The following is a 22334-nucleotide window of genomic DNA, read 5'->3' as shown; positions in this document are numbered from 1 at the left end:
TATTACAATCTTAGCGTACTATATACAAAATATCTAATATATTGGTCAAACTGGCAGTTGGCCATATGACGCATGTAAAATGACGATGTTGGTCACACATTTCGGCCAAGCATTGAAGGATATGATCACGCTAGCAAATCAACACTGAATTACCATTCAAAAAAATGAAATTTGATAATTTTGAAACGAATGAAAGTTTCAAGTAGATGAACGTCAATGCTACATAAGTTTTCTAAGACCCAGATGTAGCAAATTGTCTACTAAACATGACAAATATCTGAAAAACGTATTACATCAAATGTTGATTATCAGAGAACTCCATATGCAGGTGCTGAAGGGATGTTGCCACAGATGAAAGGAAAGTGAACAATTCTGAATGAAATTAAGAATCAAGCCAATTTTGTATAATCTGAAACATAGTTAGTCAACGAGTTATTGATATCATGATATACTGAAACACGATAGTGCCTTGGCTTACCTGAGAACAATTTTACAATGAAGCAAAATAGATAGGACGAATTTGTCCAACTTTTATATCTAAAATCTAATATCACAAATAGTGAAATTATAAAATTGACAAATCATTTTACATGCTGATCGATTCTTTCAGAGACACGAACCTAAATATTATCACAACCTCCAGCACACAATGCAAGAGCGCTTATATCACATCATATAGCGGCTTCGGTAAAATACTAGCAAAATATGTATACCATGGTTGACAAATGAAAAAATACAGGCTTTTTGACGTTGGGTAGATGTGCAAGTTCTTTATAACAAAAAAAAACACTCGTTTCATAGTTTACTTTGAAAAATAAACTACATTCTAAATACAAAAAAAAACCAGTTTTATATATTGTAAATTTTTAATGCTGTACACGTGTTTCAAGGAGTAACCTCTCATTAGCAGCATTAAAATCAAATATGTAGGAAGATCATAATCAAAACTATTTTTAAAGTATGTAAAACATAAGTAATTGCACAGGAATGACACAAGTAATAAATAATGAATGATATAAGCTGTTTGTAAGCATCTTTCTGTATGATACTCGAACATAACATGGTAAATAAAACCAAGATATTCAACAAATTACATGAAAATGAAATATAAATAATCTGGCCATACATAACAGTAATGTTATGGAATTATGATAAAGGTTCACAAGATCAGTGAAAAGTTTGAGTTATTTACTGAAAAAAAATCTATCAAAACTAATCGTTTTCAAATTTGTTTTAGTCAAGAAATGGCCTTTGATACAAGGCCATTTCTTGATTCCGGTGATTGGATACATCGCATCTACCCCAAAGAACTTGAGATAAAGGACACTACAGACACTGTGAACTCAGCCGCATATCTTGACCTACACTTAGAAATCGATGGTAAAGGAGAAATTGACCAAACTTGACGACAAACATGATGATTTTTCATTCAGAATTGTCAACTTTCCTTTCATCTGTGGCAATATCCCTTCAGCACCTGCGTATGGAGTGTTCATATCACAACTCATACGTTATGCCAGAGCTTGCCAAAACTGAGCAGGCTTTTTGTATCACGCTAAAACTTTAACAAATAGGCTTCTGGAACAGGGTTATGTTGATACAAGATTGAAGTCATCACTACAGAAGTTTTATGGTCGTCATCATTAACTCGTGGATCGTTACGGTGTATCCATCTGCGCCATAAAAACTGATTTATTCAACGGGTCATAGTTTTCCTTTCCTCTTTCGTCTACCCCGGACTTGACTTTTTATAAGCAACTTGGCGGGTGTTTCTAGAAAAACAGAGGACGCTTACCCTACCGGTGCACCAGGTCCATACTCTCAGTTTTTAGTGGAGTCCGAGTTGCTCATTTGTTTTTGTTACTTTGTATGTATGATTTTATTTACTTTATGTTCTTTGTTGTGTATGTCTGTTTTCCATGTCTGGTCTTTGTCCCTGGATTACATTCTTTTGATTACCGCTATAACTTTGGTTCCCTTGATTACTCTTAATTTTGAAAGCATCGTTTATCTGATCAATCAATAAATACAATGATTCTTCAAAAAGCTTATACAATATCCATAAGTCATCACTATACCAGTTTAGTCAGTAAAAAACTGTATGATGCAGGTTCTTTTTTTAACAAGTGCCTTCTTTGACAATTGGTAACACAGCTGATAATGGAATGCAAATTCCGTTTTGAATTAATATATTTGTCGTTTACAGATTTAAGATGTAATAAATTTCTAACCTTCCTTGAAGCCCTGTAAACTGCCTTTAGCAGTTTTATTCCTTAACCGTATGGTTGCCGTCTCTTTAACACATTCCTCGTTTTCACTTCCTTCTCTAATTAACTTGAACTGCACAGTGACAAAATAGCATGGTTATAACTATCAACTTTTTCATCAAGTAAAATTTAGTGTTAATTGGAGCCAAAAACCAGTAATTTGATTTCTTAGAAAAATTATCAAAAACTGAACATAAGTTAAACAATGAAAATGAATGTTATTTTTATGTCTTCTCAAACATCATGATATGACTGACCTTTCAATTTCTTCTGATTTTCACTAGAATCTTGTTTCCCTTGATTACTCCTTCAAAAGTGGGTAAAATCCTGGTCACACAAGGCAGGTGGTCTTTATAAACAGGATAACTGTACATAGAATGAACTACATAGGGATATTTTTTATCAAAATCTTTATGACAGGTAACTGCTTAATATATTAACTTACAGTTACTCTTGTTAAATCTATCAATTATTTTCATATTTAATTCATCAAAATTGTCATCTTTTATAGACATTTTCTTACATTGTCAAAAAGACTCTGAATTGGATTTTCGAAATAATTATTTTCAAATGTTTACTTTTTTCGTTGTAGAAAAGAGTATTAGTTTCTTTCCCTATTCCCTCACACTTCCTTCGCATCATAAAATGTATTTAAAACCATCACTAACAAACACAGCTTTCATGCAGGAATGATCCCTACTTTTTAAAACAAGTTGCAAAATATATATGCTTCATTTGTTTCAAATACTATATAAAAATAAATCTATTTAAAACATAACTTCCATGTATGAATGGTTCCTGCTTTCTAAAATATGCAGAAAAATATGTACGCTTCATCTGTTACAAATACCATATAAATTTTCTACTAAAAAAAAATTGTTATACGTAGAGAATAATGAAGTACAATAACAATAAAAAGAAATAACATACAAAAATGTATATTGCTAAAATATAAAGTCTTGTGTGCATTAGTTATTGCAATTTTGTAATTTGGCTGAACAATTTTTTTTTTTGTAGTTTTTGAGCATCAGTGATGTTAGAATTTTCATTAAGGGAATTTTATTATTGCAACATTAAGTCAATAGTATTTTTGCAATAATAAAAACATCATAATAATTCTGAATTTAAAGTATTTAAGAAGTGACAAATCAGTGTTACATTACTAAACTTTCCCAGTGTATTTATTATTGGCAGAAGCCATTATTAAAAAATAATTTTTTGCTCAAATTTGAAATCATTTTTTTTTTTTCAACAAAATAATCCCAACCACACCCCCAGTACAAAATTGGTCAGTGCTTTAGAAAATAAGTACTGTAGGCTAACAATATCATATTAAAACCTGTATAAACAAAACCCTAAAAAAAACACCTGTAATCAAGACATTTTTAGAAATACCTCTATATACATTTGAATATATTTTAATCTAAGTAAACCACACACTTATATTAAATGATCAAACACTACAGTCCTGAGATGGTTCAGTTTGGACAAGTTTTGATGTACATTGCAATTAATCTTGAAGTAGTATATATCAATAAAATGATAAACGATATACAGTTGTATGATAGTAAAGGATTTATTGCACTAGCATGAGCATGACCAACATTTTTTATGTTGCCAATAGCACCAAATACCAATATCAATTTTGATAAAACTCAAAACTAAAAATACAGGTTATCTTTCATTTAATTTCAAAAAAGTGATGGCATGTCTTTAAACAGGCTATGCTAATCCACTGAAAAATCTAGAAATTCAGAAATTAAAGGGGGCTCAAAATTTTTTGATTATTTTGCGATTTTTCTTTTGCTTTCTGAATATTTTTTAATCTTCTAACGTAAATAAATGTTAACACTTTAACAATTTTCAATTTTATAACTGGGTTTCCACCTGGTAACCCCACTTTGGATCCACTTATGACAGCAAGTACTTATAAAATTAAATCCATTTTCAGTACTTTCAGTACAGTAAAGGTACAAATAACTGTTGGTTTCATGGAAATTTTTCATGGTTAATGTCACAAAATGTATATAAAATGGTACAACATAAATTTCAGCTCTTTAATCTTTTGAAAAGTCTAAACTTACAATTTGAAAGTCTTTTTTGCATACCTTAAAGTTTAAGTAATCATTCCTTGCAAAAGGAATTTATAAGGTGTGATTATCTTTATCAGTCCTACATTTCATCACAAAATGTTATATATGTCACTTATCAGTTTTCAAAGAATATGTACAAGAATGAGCAGCTCAATTTTCCCACATAAAATTGTCTTATTAAATGAGTTGTTTTTCAATTACTTATCTGAATTTGAAATAATTTAATAATGTCCTCATACAATTTCCTTTAATTGCAATAAAATGAAGAAATACATTCAACTAGTCAATAATGCAATTTTCATACTTACTGAGAAAGTACTATTGTTTGTGTGGTACCAATTTTCGTGGTTTTTGAGGATAGGCCAAACCACGAAATTTCGTACCCAACAAAAAGGGAATTGCAATTGATGTGAATACTGAAAACCCCAAAACTATGAATTCAAGAATCCACGAACTTGTGTTTCTACCCAATCCAGGAAAATTGGTATCCATGAATAAAAGAACTTTCACATTACTTGAATTTTTAAAGATGATTGACTGATCTTTGTAATTAGACAATGTATTTCATATTAACATTCCAAAATACAGATTTGGTATGATTTTTTATGGATTAAGACAAAAATTTAATTAATTTTTTTTTAAATCTCTCAAAGTGTTTTTTAAGTAATTGTACAATGTGTGGACGGAAGGACAAGCAGACAAATAGACAGAAAAATATTATAATTCCTCAGTAAAAAGATGGGCAGAGTTATAACTCAACAATAATTCTTACACAGTAACTGATGTTACTTAATTTCCATGCAATTTAATTCCTCCAAAACTTTTAGTGCTTGAGGTCTTTCATAAACTTTTCCATCCCAACACTTTCTCATCAAAATCTGTAAAGCACGCCTAGGTCTGTTTTTTGTTTCAAAATCTGGTCTGGTATCCTTCATTATATGATAACCCAGTTCACTGAAATTTTTTGCTATGAACTGGTACTCTCCAGACTGGTTCCCAGTTGGTACTGTGTAGGCTGGTCTGGCATACCACATCTCCCAAAGAATGATACCTAAACTATAAATATCAGCTTCAGATCCATAAAACTTCCCCATGAGCACCTCAGGTGCCATTGTGGTAGGAGTGCCTGTGACAGTGCCGAGGATGTTGTCAACTTCCTTCAGTAGCCCTACATCAGCAATTTTAGCCTCACCATTTTTTATCTGAAAATAAATATATAGATGTTTCCTTTCCTTAATAATGTAAAACATGTAATGTTGAATACCATTATTTATCATTTTTCATTGATACACATGTCTAGCAGTTGTTAGCCAGAAAATTAAAAAACTCATTTTTCTTAGGAAGGTATAACACCTGTTAACAAAACCTCCTGTGGTTATCAACATGTAGACAGGGTCATTATATCATCTTCATGGTTATATTTTATGCTGATGATATGATTTTAGGCTTTGCCTATGGAAACAGAGCTATTAGAACTAAAATAACAACTTTATTGAAGATGCATTACCATTTTGTTATAGATAATGCCCCTACCAACATATATATTTAAAGCCTTTCTAGAACATCCATTCTGCATCTTATTAAAAATTCAAGCAATCACTTCCCAATCACATACTTAATTAACTTCACAGAATTTTGAGCCTTTGATGTTTTGGACTACATACATTCGCACTCCATCGACTCCAGCCCTGTTAGGAATGATATGCTCATTCTAGTCTACACAGAAAAATATGCCACATATGATATGATCATATGGTGCTTGATTCACATGATGACCATATGGCAATCATATAATATATAACTATTTATATATGATAGTGACATGATTATCATATAACTCTCATATTTTAATTTTGGCTTGAAAACATATGATAATCATGCAATCTGAAAACAAATGATTATCATATCATGCTCGATTCGTATGATAATCATATGTTGAAATGATTCTCATGTGTGTCACATTAGGCTGTGTAGCATCTAAAGTTTTCTCTTATAATGTATATGTTGTATAAGCAATAACTTTTGTATAAATATATTGGTCAAAAGGACACATTTTATTTTTGCTAATTTTAATTTTTGTCTTCGGAGAAAGCACCAATTCATTTAAAAAAATAAACAATTCAATTTTGCTCATTAACATTAATTAAGGAATTTTGACTTATCTAAACTTTACAAATCTTATATTTTGGTATACTGGTACATCCAAAACTACAATTATGTAATATTTACCAAAATATTAGCAAGTTTCAGATCCCTGTGAACAAATCCTTTGCTGTGAATGTGGATAAGACCATTGCAAACATCGCGCATCACATTCACATAGAATTTCCATGATTCTATGCAATTAACAATATCTTTGAACATAAAACATGGTGGAGGTATTCTCTCTCTATACACAATATTTTCCAGACTGTTGTCACAGAATTCCATGAATATTTGAAGGAACTTTTTACCATTACTACCAAGTCTATAGGATACTCCATAAAGTTCTACAATATTTGAATGGCGAAGTTTCCTACAAAATTAATTATGTTGTAAAATGTTAGTAAAAATACTGTGGAAGTAATAATAACACAGGTTGCTTCAAATCTAAATGCAGTGCTGTAATAACACCACCATACTGGAATGCATGCCTAGATTAGTTTAATGCTTTTCTGTCATACATTGTTTATACATTGGTACTTGTTGATAAAAATTACAAACAACTTTTACTTGATTTTTAACCTCAGTAACCTTAAACTTTTGAATTTTGACCATGCACCTTTAGTAATATAGAAATTTAGTTAAGAATACCTTAGATTCTGCACTTCAGTCAGTTGAACATATGACTCAGTCTTCTCCAGTGCCTTCCTCAATGTTTTAACTGCTGCCTTTGTCCACTTGTCTTTGATATAAACTTCAGCAGAATGAACATCAGAAAATTGACCTTTTCCGATTTCTTCTACGCCAAAATTTCTAATTTTCTCTTTAAGCAGTTTATAACCTGAGAAGTAGTCCATGTAAATGAGCAAAAGCTTACCCAACAAACTTTTACATGTCTTTTCCATTGGCATATATTGGTTTCTAATGTCACAAGACGATCTAAGTTCATTTTTGATATTATTGATAAATTTCTTATCAGCCTCTATTTGGTGTGGAATAACATTTTCACAAACATTTTGAACTTTTGCATTGAAATCAGTTAAATAGGTTTCATCCATTATTTTATAAATGGCATCTTTGTCATACAGATTTAGAACTTCCTTACACCAGTCCATCATATATTTCAACTTATTTGAATTGTATTCATTAATTTTCTGAGTCTGTTTCACCAAATCTTTTACTCCTGCAGCAACACCAAATGGAAGTGCTATCAAACCTGCTCCAATAACAAGAGGAAGCCATAAAGGGGAGGTAACTGCCAACACAATTTTCTCATGCTTTGTAAACAAAGGGTCACTACTTAGACTATCTGTTGAACTCTCATAGTCATGAAGCCCATCTTCCAAAGGCATACTGATATCGAGTAGAGTTCTATTTATTTCATCATGTTGATTATCAATCAGCCGGCATTCTGCTTTGAAAAGATCTGTCAAATGTTTAGTAATATCATTCACATCATTTTTTCTGCACCAAGACCTAGTTTCACTATTAATTCTCTCCACAATTAGTTTTTTAGACTGGTATTCAATAACTTCAATATCAGCACCACATGGTAGTTCTGACAGTTTCCACAGAAACATTTTTCCCCATGTTTCTTTGGAATTTAGATGGGCAAACAGATTTTGTGATATTGTCATACACTCTAATTCAGCTTGTCCCATTACTCTTTCTTTTACCTGAAAAAAGCATACATGTTAATACATGTAGAATTTTTTGTTCCAAATGATACATATGTGTACAATACAAATAGTAATCCCATTTGAAGTTGATTTCTTGGTTGTCAGCCAATTTTTCATGAAAAACAAATTAAGGATGGCATCACTTCTCTTTAAAATTCTTAATGCCCTAAAATGTACTTGTATTTCAGGATGCTTTAAATATTGTTCACAGGCAGTAAAAAAACAATGAAGAGAGGTGCTTTTTTGTTTTCAGCTAATGTACATGAAGATTAAAGCAGGTTAAAGAAGTCACCCTTAAAAGAGACCAGAAAGTACCTGAGAACCAAGGGAGCATTTTAATTGGCTTCATCACATGATAAGCAAGTTTTGGTTGTGTATTGAGTCTGATTTAAATGCCAGGTAAAAATATACAATTGGACAAAGAAAATAAATTAACCACGTCATATTTAAAATTAAATAGTTTAAAACCCAAGCAGCATCAAAAAGTAAAACTAGAAAAACTGTGAGCAATGCTCACTAAATTGATACCCCCCCCCCCCACTCCCCCATTTGATAACATGCATCTTTTAACCTCCATTTTGATTTGGATCAAAATCTAGAATAGAAGATGCACAATAAAAACATGTAATAAAGATTCAGTGAAAGTTTCAGTCAATTCTATTTAGTGGTATAGGAGGAGTAACCGATAAGAGATGGGTCACCCCTGTCCCTATATACATAAAAGACAAAATTCATGTTTTGCTATATGAAACCCCTGAATTGATTCAGATTAAAATCAAAATATCAGGTAACAGCAGGAATATGTCATAAAGATTCTGTGAAAGTTTGAACCAATTCTATTCCGTGTTGTAGGAGCAGTAATGGAGAAGAATTGGGTCACCCCTGTGTAACAAAAGAATGGACGGAAGGATGGACACTTCTATGCTATCACTATATACCCCCTATATTTCAATTTATTCCTTTCCCACAAAAGGTTGAGGACTCTACCTTATATGCACAGGTAGATAAACATACACATGTACAGATAGACAAACATATAGATATACAAACTGATTGATTCCTAAACCAGAGGAAGCTTGGGCATAGGTTTCAGATTTGTACTACACTAGCAGGGATAAATGGTTGGGGCGACTTATTTAGCCTATTATAAGATGTGCAATGCAAACAAACCTAACCCACATTTTTGGGAATTCTAATTAGACATTTCCAGTTTTTACCAGTCTTCATGCCTATAACTATAACTGCAAAATTCATAATGCCAAAGTCAAATATTGTTTTACACTTTACCATTTCATTCCCGTTTACAGAAAAACCTGTCTAAACCAAACCATAATCAACAAGCTAAAAATGTATGAATTAAAACATTTATCAAAATAATAATAGTAGGTGCATATCTTCAATATGTATATAATCACTGTGCAAAGTAAGAATAATTTTGCCTTAATATTTATGAGTTACAGAATACACCATGTAGGTACCCCTAAGCATGACAGATTGATGATCGGACTGACTGAGTTAGGAACAAAAGGGCAGTCTAGTAGCTACGAGACCTGCTTCCACCATTGATGACACAAGTAAAAACCAGAACATAAAATGTAATTTGACTTGTTATCTTTAGGATATACTCACAAACTAAAAATCAGTTAGAAATCTAAATTATTTCAGGAAAAAAACTTAAAAAAACACACATACAATAACTCCTAATTCCTACTGAAGACTTTCCGATTTAAAAAAAAAAAACAAAACCAGGATGGGAGATTCTAATCTCCAACAAGAGGCTCCCAGGAGTCTGAATCGCTCACCTGTTTAAATTCTACCTTTCTAGGCAATAAATTAAAAAAGGAGTTGTCCAACAAATTTAACTCAAGAAGACTTCGGCAGAACTTATCATAAGGATCATTTCAGCAATTGCTGTCTATCTATCAAAGTTTTCAAGATATTGGCTGAAAACTGTAAAATCAAAAACCATTTTTACCTTTCAAGGGCATCAACTCTCATAAGGAGTCATCTGACAACTTTGATCCCTGGAAACTTTTGGAGGCCTTATAAAAAGGATTCTTTCAAAAGTTGAAAGAATTCGGCTAAACATTACAGTTTTGGAGATATATGTGAAAACTTCTGTCTTACCCCTATGTTCTATTTTTAGTAACGGCAGCCATTTTTTTCAACAGATCAAAAATCACCACATCAAATCTAAGCAGGTTATTCCATGGAACATTCATACAAACTTTGGATCCAATTGGTTAAGTAGTGTCAGAGGAGAAGATTTTTGAAAAAAATAACATTAAAAATAGCAACAAAAAAAAAAACCCATAGAAAAAAGGGCAATAACTCCACCATGGCTTAACAGATTAAAACAAAAATTGCACCACAGATAGATCTCACCATGCTAAACACTTTTACTCATTCACAATTTGGCTTAACCTAACGGTTATGGAGATATATATGATAAACTACTGTCTGACCCCTGTGTTCTATTTTTATTTAAGGCGGCAATGTTTAAGTTAAGTTGTTAACGACAATAACAAAGAGTGATGACAAGACAATGACAGATGCCAAGTGATGGCAATAAGAAATGTGAAAAATTTATACACGCAAATTTCTTATAGATCACTTATGTCTATACATGTTTAATTCACTTACTAATTATTATGTTGGTTGTGAGTTTACTGGTACATTTATATGTGCATGAAATACAGTTAACACTGTCATGAAACTCAACCTTTGAGCCATAATGATTTATAGTAACATAAAACTCAACCTTTGAACTGTACTGATTTATAGTAACATATACATGTATTTACCTCCTTGATATTGTGTTGTAGTCTTTTTATCCTTTCTTCAATGTCGGTTTTCATCTTCTTTTTATCATCCTCATCTTTCCTTGACAATTTTATTCTTCCAACAACTCTCTTTAAAAGTTGTTGGAGAAAATGTTTCTGCCACCTTTAAAAATTGAAAAAATTGTGTGCGCTAATACTATGCACAGCAACTTTAGTTTATGATAAAAAGCCAAGTGGGTGTAACAAGTAGTTAAACAAATTTTTAAATTGTGTGAGCTGATACTATGCACAACAACTTTAGTTTATGATAAAAAGCCAAGTGGCTGTAACAAGTAGTTGCTGAGAAAACTGCTCCAAAAAAGTGTGACTGATAGGATAAAGCCAGGTATATTTTGAAAGATAGGGCATTAATGAAACATTATGTGATACCCTGTCATATTATGGCGAAAAAAGGAGGATGGCAAAATGTTCAAAATGGTCTAACTCAAAAGCAACATTTTGGATTTTGCTGAAAATTGAACTTGACCTGTAAACAACAGTAAAAAGTTTCCAAAAAAATTCACTGATTTGGTCTCAAGTTAAACCTTCAGGGGACAGACTGACAAACTGATGGACAGACAGATGGACATGCAAATTTTTGGAGGGTATCACATAATAACTTGCCACTTTGTGTGGCAGGGTATAAAAAAAGGAGGATTTCAATTATTTATTACTACAATTGCTTTTTGGCATTACTGTACTAAAATTGTTTTTTGGCAGCAATAAGGCCAATAATATTTGGCCTACTGATGTGGAAAAATGCAAATTTTATAAACACTGAATAAATGTGTAATAGGAGAGCATGATTTGCCAAATAAAATTATACCTCCGCCACCGAGGATTGAACCTTCAGCTGTCCTGCTACACATGTACATACCTGGAATGTCTCGAGACTTTAGCTTCTAAGCTAGCAGGAATCATTTCACTTATGCCAGACAGAAGATTCTGGAACCTCTCAGTGAATTCTAATCCTGGAGTGGCTGCTCTTCTCATTTCCTGCAAAGCATTATTTTTACAGAATTGGGTCTTTCAATAAAATCAAGCCACAAATAAGGATTTACTCCAATGTGCATTTATGTTTTTCTCTTTAATCTCTGCAGAAAAGGGGATATTTTTCATTAATTATAGATGGCATCAGATAACAGACAACTGGCTATGATAGATATCAGTTCATGGCTAAAAGCTCTCTCTTAGGAACTGCAATCATGGCTTCAATGTTATTAAAGCACTCATGAGCATGATTGGTTGTAATTTGATCATACAATATGTTTATCACTACCTAGCAGGAGAAGAAATAAGCACTCCCCCACTAGCTTGCTGCAAGCATATTTCCTGACAGGCAAACAGAGCTTACCTGCTAGGCCTAATTTTGGATGTTTTTTTCTTTGCTTAACATATTCTAAGGGCGAGTAAACTTTAATTTGGCAAAACTTGCACACTTGATCAGTTGCACAATTTTTTCTTACTTCTACCCCTGTTCAGTAAAACATGCCAAAAGTGACCTTACAACTGCTTCACAAATACTAATTTTATGTATGTAATATGTTCTTCTACACTCTCTAGACTTTCAGCAAAGTACTGCAGATTTAACTACTTCCTTGTGTTCCTGTCTACAGATTGAAGTTAACTACCTCCTTTGTGCTAAGTTTGAACATCTGTTTGTTGCTAAAGTTAGGCCAGTTATCCTTCAGCTTAGCAGCAGTATTATTCCAAACCTTCTCATCTTCGTTAGGAGGAACTTGGTCCCATTTATTACATACAAAAATAGCACGTGTAGGATCAAACTCATACATCCTCCCTTCTTTCTTCTGTACTTCAAAAATCTTCAGTAGCTACAGAACAGATAAAATAGTTTCATTTGTGATTAAGTAGCACTCCACATAAGAATCATGCAAAATGTGACACATGGTTGGAAAGCCTACATATTTTTATTTTTGATATCTTGTTTAAAATGCTTTAGTAAACAGAAATTAACATTCGGCTTTTTATATAACCCATGCTCATAGGAGATAAAAATTGTATAGAATGCACTGTAGAATTCAAAGGTAAGGGAGATAACTCTGTAAATGACACTCATATACAATAGAATTTATTGGATTTTCAATGTTGATTATCTCCTAAGAGCAGACAGCTACTTAAAATCTAAACAAATTAAATATACAGTTTGAATCAGTTGTTTAATTACCTGGTATGACAATGTCATTGATATCTGAATTTACTTTCATTTAAATTATTTACATTTCAAAATTTGTTTACAGTTTATAATACTCTAGCAACAACTAGTAACACTATTGCAATAAGTCTTAATTTTATAAGGAAGATTAAATCACTTACTAAATTTTCACTACATATGACCACTCTTAGCATAGCTACCAAACCCTTCTAAACAGACCTCCCAAATCACTCTAAACATACCTCCCCAACCCTTCTAAACATACCACACAAACCCTTCTATACAGACCTCCCAAATCACTCAAAACATGCCTCCCTAACCCTTCTAAACAGACCTCACAAATCACTCTTAACATACCAACAAAACCCTTCTAAACAGACCTCCCAAATCACTCTAAACATACCTCCCCAACCCTTCTAAACAGACCTCCCAAATCACTCTAAACATACCTCCCCAACCCTTCAAAACAAGACCTCCCAAATTACTCTTAACATACCTCCCAACCCTTCTAAACATACCACACAAACCCTTCTATACAGACCTCCCAAATCACTCTAAACATGCCTCCCTAACCCTTCTGAACAGACCTCACAAATCACTCTTAACATACCAACAAAACCCTTCTAAACAGACCTCCCAAATCACTCTAAACATACCTCCCCAACCCATCTAAACATACCTCCCAAATCACTCTAAACATACCTCCCCAACCCTTCAAAACAAGACCTCCCAAATCACTCTTAACATACCTCCCCAACCCTTCTAAACAGACCTCCCAAATCTCTTTTAACATACCTCCCCGACCCTTCAAAACGGACCTCCCAAATCACTCTAAACATACTTCCCCAACCCTTCATAACAGACCTACCTGATCACTCAAAAGCTACCTCCCCAACCCTTCAAAACACACCTACTTGATCACTTTAAACAGACCTCTCCTACCCTTCATAACAGACATCCTAAATCACCCTAAACATACCTCCTCAACCCTTCTAAACAGACATACCCAATCATGCTAAACATACCTCACCTACCCTTCATAACAGACCTACCTGATCACTCTACACATACCTCCCTAACCCTACAGAACAGACCTACCTGATCACTCTAAACATACCTCCCCAACCCTACAGAACAGACCTACCTGATCACTCTAAACATACCTCCCCAACCCTACAGAACAGACCTACCTGATCACTCTAAACATACCTCCCCAACCCTACAGAACAGACCTCCTTGATCACTCTAAACATACCTCCCTAACCCTACAGAACAGACCTCCTTGATCACTCTAAACATACCTCCCTAACCCTACAGAACAGACCTACCTGATCACTCTAAACATACCTCCCCTACCCTTCATAACAGACCTACCTGATCACTCTAAACATACCTCCCCAACCCTACAGAACAGACCTACCTGATCACTCTAAACATACCTCCCCAACCCTACAGAACAGACCTACCTGATCACTCTAAACATACCTCCCCAACCCTACAGAACAGACCTACCTGATCACTCTAAACATACCTCCCCAACCCTACAGAACAGACCTACCTGATCACTCTAAACATACCTCCCCAACCCTACAGAACAGACCTACCTGATCACTATAAACATACCTCCCCAACCCTTCATAGCAGACCTACCCGATCACTCTGAACACCTCCTGCATTACTACTGTTGATTACATATATAAATGCAATGGCATTTGGTAGATAGTCCTCCAGTCGTTTGGTCAGTTCATCACTGGACCCTATTCCTGGTGTGTCTACTATTATAGCTTGCTTCTATACAAAATAAACAGGAAATTTGTCAGACATTATCATGTCCACTATGACAAATGACAAATTTGAATTTTCGACCGCATTGGCGGCCATTTTAAAAATGGCGGCCGACATGCAGCTCCAATTGCAAATTGAGCCGCAAATTTTTAATCGGGACGACTCAGAGAACATAAATTTCAATTTTCATCGAAATTGAACTTATAGTGATACACCCGAAATCCAATTAAAGAATATAATTACTACATATTTATATGTAGTAATTTTATTTTAATTACATATTAAAAATGTAAATCACAGACACCATGGGGTAAAATTACCATGTTCTACAAAGCTTCATATGATAACTTTTTTTTAACCTTACTCTCATGTGTTAGAATAATAGAGCACAAAACTTTGACGAGATGTCTACTCAATGTATCAGACAGGTCTTAAAGTAAAGGTATCACACAGAAAATTACTCACAGAATTACTCATTTCTGAACTACATGTATATGCAGTACACCACATAAACTATTTTTTTCGTACAGCAAATAAGATGGCTTGCTAAAAAAAGGAAGTCAGAATGCATGACATGACAAATTATTGGTTCAGTGGCTGTGGTACCTCAGCAGTCACAACTGCTAAGTCCCTGCATGGACATGCATCTTAATTAATTCTAACCTGAAGAATAGGTATTGGCCAGTGTATGTCAACAAATTTGTATTGACTCTGGCCAGAATCAGTGACAACATATTTATGTAGTTGTTCTTTCATGTAAGTAGCATCCATGTTTGTTGGTAACTTAAGATCACTGATCTTATCATGCTCATCAACAACAAATACAGCTTTCTTGTCTTTGTTCCATAGTCGGCAAATGGTAGTAGTACAGGTCAGCAGAGAATGAGGTAACACATCATTTCCAAGTAATAAATTCAACAGACTACTCTTCCCAGCAGTGGTCTCACCTTAAAATATCAATTGCACACTAAGTTCAAAGAATTATACACTAACTGATAGATTAATTGTAGTTTTACATCCTTTGGCAAATATGGAAGCCTTTTGTACAAGAACATTTCTACTCACATGTAAGTGACTGGTTCTATGTAGGTGATTTGTTCTATGTAGGTGACTGGTTCTATGTAAATGACTTGTTCTATGTACATGTAGGTGACTTGTTCTATGTAAATGACTTGTCCTATGTAGGTGACTTGTTCTATGTAAGTGATTTATTCTATGTAATTGACTTGTTCTATGTAAGTGATTGGTTCTATGTAATTGACTTGTTCTATGTAAGTGACTGGTTCTATGTAATTGACTGGTTCTATGTAGGTGACTTGTTCTATGTAGATGACTTGTTCTATGTAAGTGACTGGTTCTATGTAATTGACTTGTTCTATGTAGGTGACTTGTTCTATGTAGATGACTTGTTCTATGTAAGTGACTGGTTCTATGTAGATGACTGGTTCCATGTAGGTGACTTGTTCTATGTAATCGACTTGTTCTATGTAAATGATTGGTTCTATGTAATTGACTTGTTCTATGTAGATGACTTGTCCTATGTAAGTGATTGGTTCTATGTAATTGACTTGTTCTATGTAGATGACTTGTCCTATGTAAGTGACTGGTTCTATGTAATTGACTTGTTCTATGTAGGTGACTGGTTTTAAGTCATTGTATTTTTGATAATGACCACTGTCAACTGGACAAGATATATTATTTGCATTAGTCATTTATTTCATTAAAGAAAACAGATGTTGTCGAGGACAACACATTACACATTCTATTTTGTTCAAGGAAACTTATTTAGTACAAAAAAAGACACTGTTCCTCCCATTAACCAAAATGGCAAAAAAATGTTTAGTGTAGGGACAAAGCGGAAGAATAGGTAGGGTAGCAGGAAACAGACATATTATTGTTTTGGCCTAAAATAGCAAATAACAACCTCGGCAAAGTTTACTTGTAATAACTCAATATTACCATCATGGCATTCATTGAAAGGAGAATGGATTATTTTACTTTCATCAGCCCTTCAAAACTTTTACATTTAATTAAAATTTAATAAAAATAAATGTCTCCACAGTAATTATTTGCTGCAAAAAACAAGAAGCTATTCTCAAATCAATGCCCTTCTGACTTATATCAAAAATGTAATGTTACTATGGTTACTTGCCTGCTACAACAATAGGACACTCTTCTTGCATCAACTCTTCTTTAAACCTCCCAACCTCTAGTATTACATCACCAAATTCAGTGTAAAGCTCCTCTCTCAGCTTTGGGTCAACACTTTTGTCTTTTATGAAAGTTTCAATTTCTTCGTACAGGCCTTTCAAAAGGTTTTTTCTTTTCATATCATTTTCCAGTATCTTTCTTATAGTTTCTGCTCCCTGTTGCTGGAGATATAAAATAATCATTGGCAAATACAAATGCAATGTCAGACAATGTGAACTCTAAAATATACATTTACACTGGAACATGTAATGAGATATCCAATTTTTTATTTTGACTTTCCAATAGGATTATCTCCTATGCAACTATTGTCCTTCATGCAAAAACTACATATGAACATGATAAATACAAACATAAAAAAAATCATCAAAATCATTCAAGTTATCAGAAAATATCTGCAGCCTGCCCTGTGGTGTGAGGGTTTCCTCGTTCATTGAAGACCAATGAGTGGCCTTGGGCTGACATTTTCATCCAGGTGTGGTTGTTGTCTCTTTGACATATACACTATACCTATTCTTGTTACATTTCTATGTCTGTGGACTGATAATTAGAGGCATCCCATCCCGTCCCCATCCAATCTCAACCCCATTACTTCTATCATATTGACAAACTGAATTTAGCTGTGATTCAAACATTAGCATTATTCATAATTACAAAGTTAATTTACTTTGCGGGAAGATATTGCATGTTACGGCACTGTATGTTATTGAATATGCCAGGTTACAAGTTGTTCTAATCATATATTTTTAAGAGTTTATTCATTTTATTCAAATTTATTTGCATTTCAATATTGTAAATTAAGTACCATGATAAATACTTTCTGAATAAAATTATATTTCCTTAGATGGCTCAGTTTCTAGCAGTGACCATATTTATACAATACGAGACCCAAACCCATTTTTCACTGTGACATTGGTATCAGTATTCAGACAACATGAGTTTGTAATATCAAATGGATGAAAATGTTTTGGAAAAATTATTGGCATGTGCCATAGACTACCAGAGACTGCCATAGGTTTATTTAACGTTTAAGGGAACAGTTGAAGGCCGACTCTGGGTATGGAAAATTTTTTACATTTCATTATTTAATGAATAGACTGACTTTAGGATTTCTTTACTATTTAATAGGGTTCTTGTCTCTAATATCTTCCCACTTTCCTCTTTCTCTATATGTTCATGTATGTACATGAAAGTTACAATTTTCAATAAGGACTGGCTTACTTACATGTATGTAGTATTTTATTTAAATGTGGTGAAATTTGGATCTACACAGTAGAACCTATCCAATACCTGAGTGTATGGGAAACTTCTGTTTTTTGCTTTTAATCTAGAAATTTTTTTCATTTTGTGTGTTCCCATTTATGCTGGGTTCACACTTAATGCCATTTCTGATGTGCTGTAAATAAAAATATTTTAGAAATGATATCATTCAAACAAAAGAAACTAAAATGCTTTCTAAGTATTTCGAAGAGGAATTGCTTTCAAACAGAATTTGTCTCATTAAAAAATGTTTCAAAAACTTTTTAGAATAACATTTTCTGGAAAAGATATACCAAATTTATGTACAAATGTACATTAAGTCAATGAAATACTTCCATTGAAACTTTTTTTCAATACATCCACTAACATGACTAAGTGAACAGAAATGTGAACCCACATTAAATAATCAGTTAGTCACTGAGTTTTTAAGCTGTGTCTTCAAACAACCTAAATAAACAAATTGGAAGAAGAAATGAAAGTTTGTTTTCCCTACAAAAACGTATGTCTTGCCCTTTCAAAGTTCAAAGAGATAAGGTCAGGGATTGAATTTCAAATTTTTTTCCACTAACTAAATTTAGCAAGTACAGAAAATTTACACTCGAAAAATTCTAAAGTTTTTTTGGTAATTTCTGCACTTCACCTATATGACATATACAATTCCACTAGCAAATTTTAGCAAGTGGGAATAATTTCTACTAGCAAATTTGAATTTCAACTTGCATTTGGCAAGTATTTCCCCTTAAATTCGATCACTGAAGGTTCAAACAAAATTCAGCAGAACATGAATTCTTGGTAACATGCACAACATATAATCATACATTTTGAATGATCATGTCCTAACTTCCTTCAAAGTTTCATGGAATTTGGTGGAGTAGTTTCTGAGGAGTTGTGCTTACAAAAGAGTGACTGACAGAGAAAAGGGCAATAAAAAGCTTTGCCAAGGACAGCATGATTTGACTGCAGTCAGTTGAACATTGTTCACTTGGGGTAAGTGTGGTCACAATATTAGTTAATGACAAACTTGAACATAGAGACTTACAGTTCATTACAGACAAAACAACTCATTTGAATACAATATACATGTAGCACAATATTTTGAAATTTAATTTAAAAGAAAGTTCTACTTCAGGGTGCTTTCATAATTTGAATTATTTGAACAATAATACTTCAAAAACAGGAAATGATAGAGTAAATTTGCTAAGTACATGTCTCAAAGCTCAGGGATTTTCAAGAGGAATTTAATTTTTTTTAAATTTCAAAATCAGACTAGACATAAAAAGTTAATTTTTTAGAGTGCAGCCCCCTTTGTCCCCCACCCCCTCAAGATTGACAATACTAGAGTAAATGCTATTTAAATTCTGTTAAAAATTCTTAAAAACAGAATTTTATACATGTTTTAAGGAACAAATTAAAAAAACAGCTGTCAAAATTGACAGGGAAGAAAACCTTGTACATCAATTTTAAATAACCACCTATTTTATCCCTTTTGGTCCTTTTATTGCAAAATGGCAGGGGTCAGACTCCTTTTATTGCACAATGGCAGGGGTCAGAGACTCCTTTTATTGCACAATGGCAGGGGTCAGAGACTCCTTTTTAACTAGCAATTTTCCTCCGGCAGGAAGTAACAATATCTTAAAATTTCATGAACCTGGTCCTCTACAACTAAAATTATGGGCACAGTAACGATAAATTTAACAATATTGATGACAACAGCAACGAGGAAAACGCCTACAACATCATAACATAATATGACAATTTTTTGTGGTCATATAAAAACAATATGTCTCCGAACCAAAGTGGGAGATACATGTATATAACTATATGTACTTTGAAAATTTCTAAACTCAATTCAGCATTGAAAAAACTTACAGATGCTTCAGATGAAAATTTCACTTCTTTGCCATTGCTGTCCATGTTTTCATTAGAATGCCCACCACTTTTAATTAACCCAATCAGAAGTTCCCTCATTTCTTCCTCTGTTTCAAGGTTCTCATAGCTAATGTTGTTGTTCTCTAGAATTTCTGCCAGTTCCTGCATTTCAAGGTTCTTCACCTCCTCCTCAGTAAAGGAGCAGGAAAATCTTAAAGAATAGAGTTAGTCAATTCTCTTCAAAATTGTTTTTTTCTAATCATTTAGACAGTAAAGAACTTGAAGATTTGAAAACTGCTTTGCAAATACATGACAAATTATTTCAGCCTTCAATTTTTTCTCTCCATTTTTTTTATTAGTAGGACCACATCCAAATATTTCATAAAAATTTCGGTTGAAGTTACCAGTGGTTACAAGATTTTAACTTAATGGTGAACCAAGGTCAATCAACACTAACTTTTCTTTCGTGACATAGAGCCTTGTAGAAAAACAATACATTGTATGTAACATTGAGAGCTTCTTAAGAGAAAGTCAAGATATTAGGACTCATAAATTTTCATAATTATTTACAACATACCTTATTCATATACATTTTATCTCTCTCAGTTATGATTCCACTTTGTACAATTCATTAGGTATAACATTTCTTAAATGTAAGTCATTTCTTTATATATATATATGTTTTGTAAATGCTATCTATTGCTGTTTATGCTGATGCAATAGAGTTTCTTTTCTTCTTATTCTTGTAAAATGAAATGAATTGAAATCCATCAACTAATTATTCAGGTTAACACATGAAAACAAAGTATACAGGACAACATCAACAGGGTCATTGCAACATACAATAATGACTACAAAATTCTATTTTTCTAATTAGGTTTAATTTTGTTTTACCTAGGTTCATATCTATCTACTACTTCTGGATCCATTTCAAGGTATTTTCTGTCCTATCAACAATAACTGTCAACAAGTCAGACTGCAGCTGTTTTCGCAAAATAAAATATCTAAGTAGTGCACATTACTGCACAGTGTCTGCCTGTGTGGGGAACTTTTTTCATGTATGATCTTGCAATAAGAACATGGACTACAAACCTGAAAAGATGAATGGTAAAGTTATTAACCAGTATAAAACTTTCTACTTAAATGTTACTATTGACTTCTATCGTTTGTAGACATTTTTTTTGCAAAAAAAGAAATGTAAAATTAAATGCTTACTTTTTAAGTGAAGATGTTATTAATATTATACTTACTTTACTTTTAATATGAAATGATGGATATCTTCAACACATGTATTACATAGGCAATTTCCCTTTTATACCGACAAAATAGTGAGAAAACACACTGACACATGATCAGCTGTACCAAGTTAAGATAAAATTCCCTACTTTCGTTTCTGTAATCTAAATTAAGATATTCTAACTCGTCACCTATGCTACTCGTTCCTTACTGTTCCTTTCACTCAGATTTTTGTCAAGAAAGTTCAAATCATAATGTGAATATCAGTTTCATCATTATTATTTTTTTTTTGGACTAGCGGCGACGATTATGGAAAAAATATGATGCATTTAGTTCCATTGATAATTATCTAACAGAAAACAATGGTTCATACTTAGGTACATGGAAAGCTATTGAAAAAGGTGTACCATATGGCTCAGTCTTGGCTCCTGTGCTTTTTCATATTTTTCTGAATGACATTTTCCAATTTGTAAAAGAAAATGAATTATATGATTATGCAGATGCCAATACATCATCACATTCTGGGCCCGATTTCACCGGTTAATCTTTGGAAAAGGGAGTGCAATTTTAATTGATTGATTTGCTCAAGGATTTATAATCATGCGATACCTGCGTTCGAAAAAGAAAAAAATAACAACTGATATTGTTGGGCTCCTTTCAAGACACGACCTTGGATCGTTAGGAGTCAAAAACCCTTCAGACGTAATGAGACTTAAGGTGGAGAGCATAAAGTACGGAAACAGCCCACTTACGTCTGCCGCTCAAAGATATGACATAGACAAATTTACTGGATTCCGCTG

General features: G+C 33.1%; 1 protein-coding gene across 1 annotated transcript; it reads right to left on the bottom strand.

Moving 5' to 3' along the window:
- Nucleotides 1-789: 789 nt before the first annotated feature.
- On the bottom strand, nt 790-21695 carry LOC148603666 (uncharacterized). The gene is made up of 12 exons (XM_088551720.1): nt 21549-21695; nt 21193-21390; nt 20299-20509; nt 17114-17333; nt 15625-15908; nt 14827-14967; nt 12635-12835; nt 11881-11999; nt 10986-11127; nt 7154-8178; nt 6590-6875; nt 790-5562 (listed from the first exon to the last, which is right to left on the bottom strand). Exons 2-12 carry the CDS (start codon nt 21225-21227, stop codon nt 5146-5148), a joined length of 3081 nt encoding a protein of 1026 aa, XP_088407846.1. The 5' UTR covers nt 21228-21390; nt 21549-21695; the 3' UTR covers nt 790-5145.
- Between the last annotated feature and the right edge of the window lie 639 nt (nt 21696-22334).

This window comes from Perna viridis, chromosome 11 (genome assembly GCF_037379345.1).
Source record: "Perna viridis isolate PV_CMFRI_1.1 ecotype Kerala chromosome 11, ASM3737934v1, whole genome shotgun sequence".
NCBI classification, from domain to species: domain Eukaryota; kingdom Metazoa; phylum Mollusca; class Bivalvia; order Mytilida; family Mytilidae; genus Perna; species Perna viridis.
The sequence above is the reverse complement of the archived record's forward strand: the minus strand, read 5'-3'. Positions and strand labels throughout refer to the sequence as shown.

What these genes read in the sequence shown, in the direction of transcription:
- LOC148603666 (XM_088551720.1), bottom strand. Translation starts at nt 21,227, where the DNA reads ATGGATCCAGAAGTAGTAGATAGATATGAACCTAG. An exon ending in GTGTCCTATTGTTGTAGCAG is followed by an intron (nt 15,909 to 17,113) that starts GCAAGTAACCAT and finishes TGATATTTTAAG; the next exon opens with GTGAGACCACTGCTGGGAAG. An exon ending in AAAGTCTCGAGACATTCCAG is followed by an intron (nt 11,128 to 11,880) that starts GTATGTACATGT and finishes CAATTTTTAAAG; the next exon opens with GTGGCAGAAACATTTTCTCC.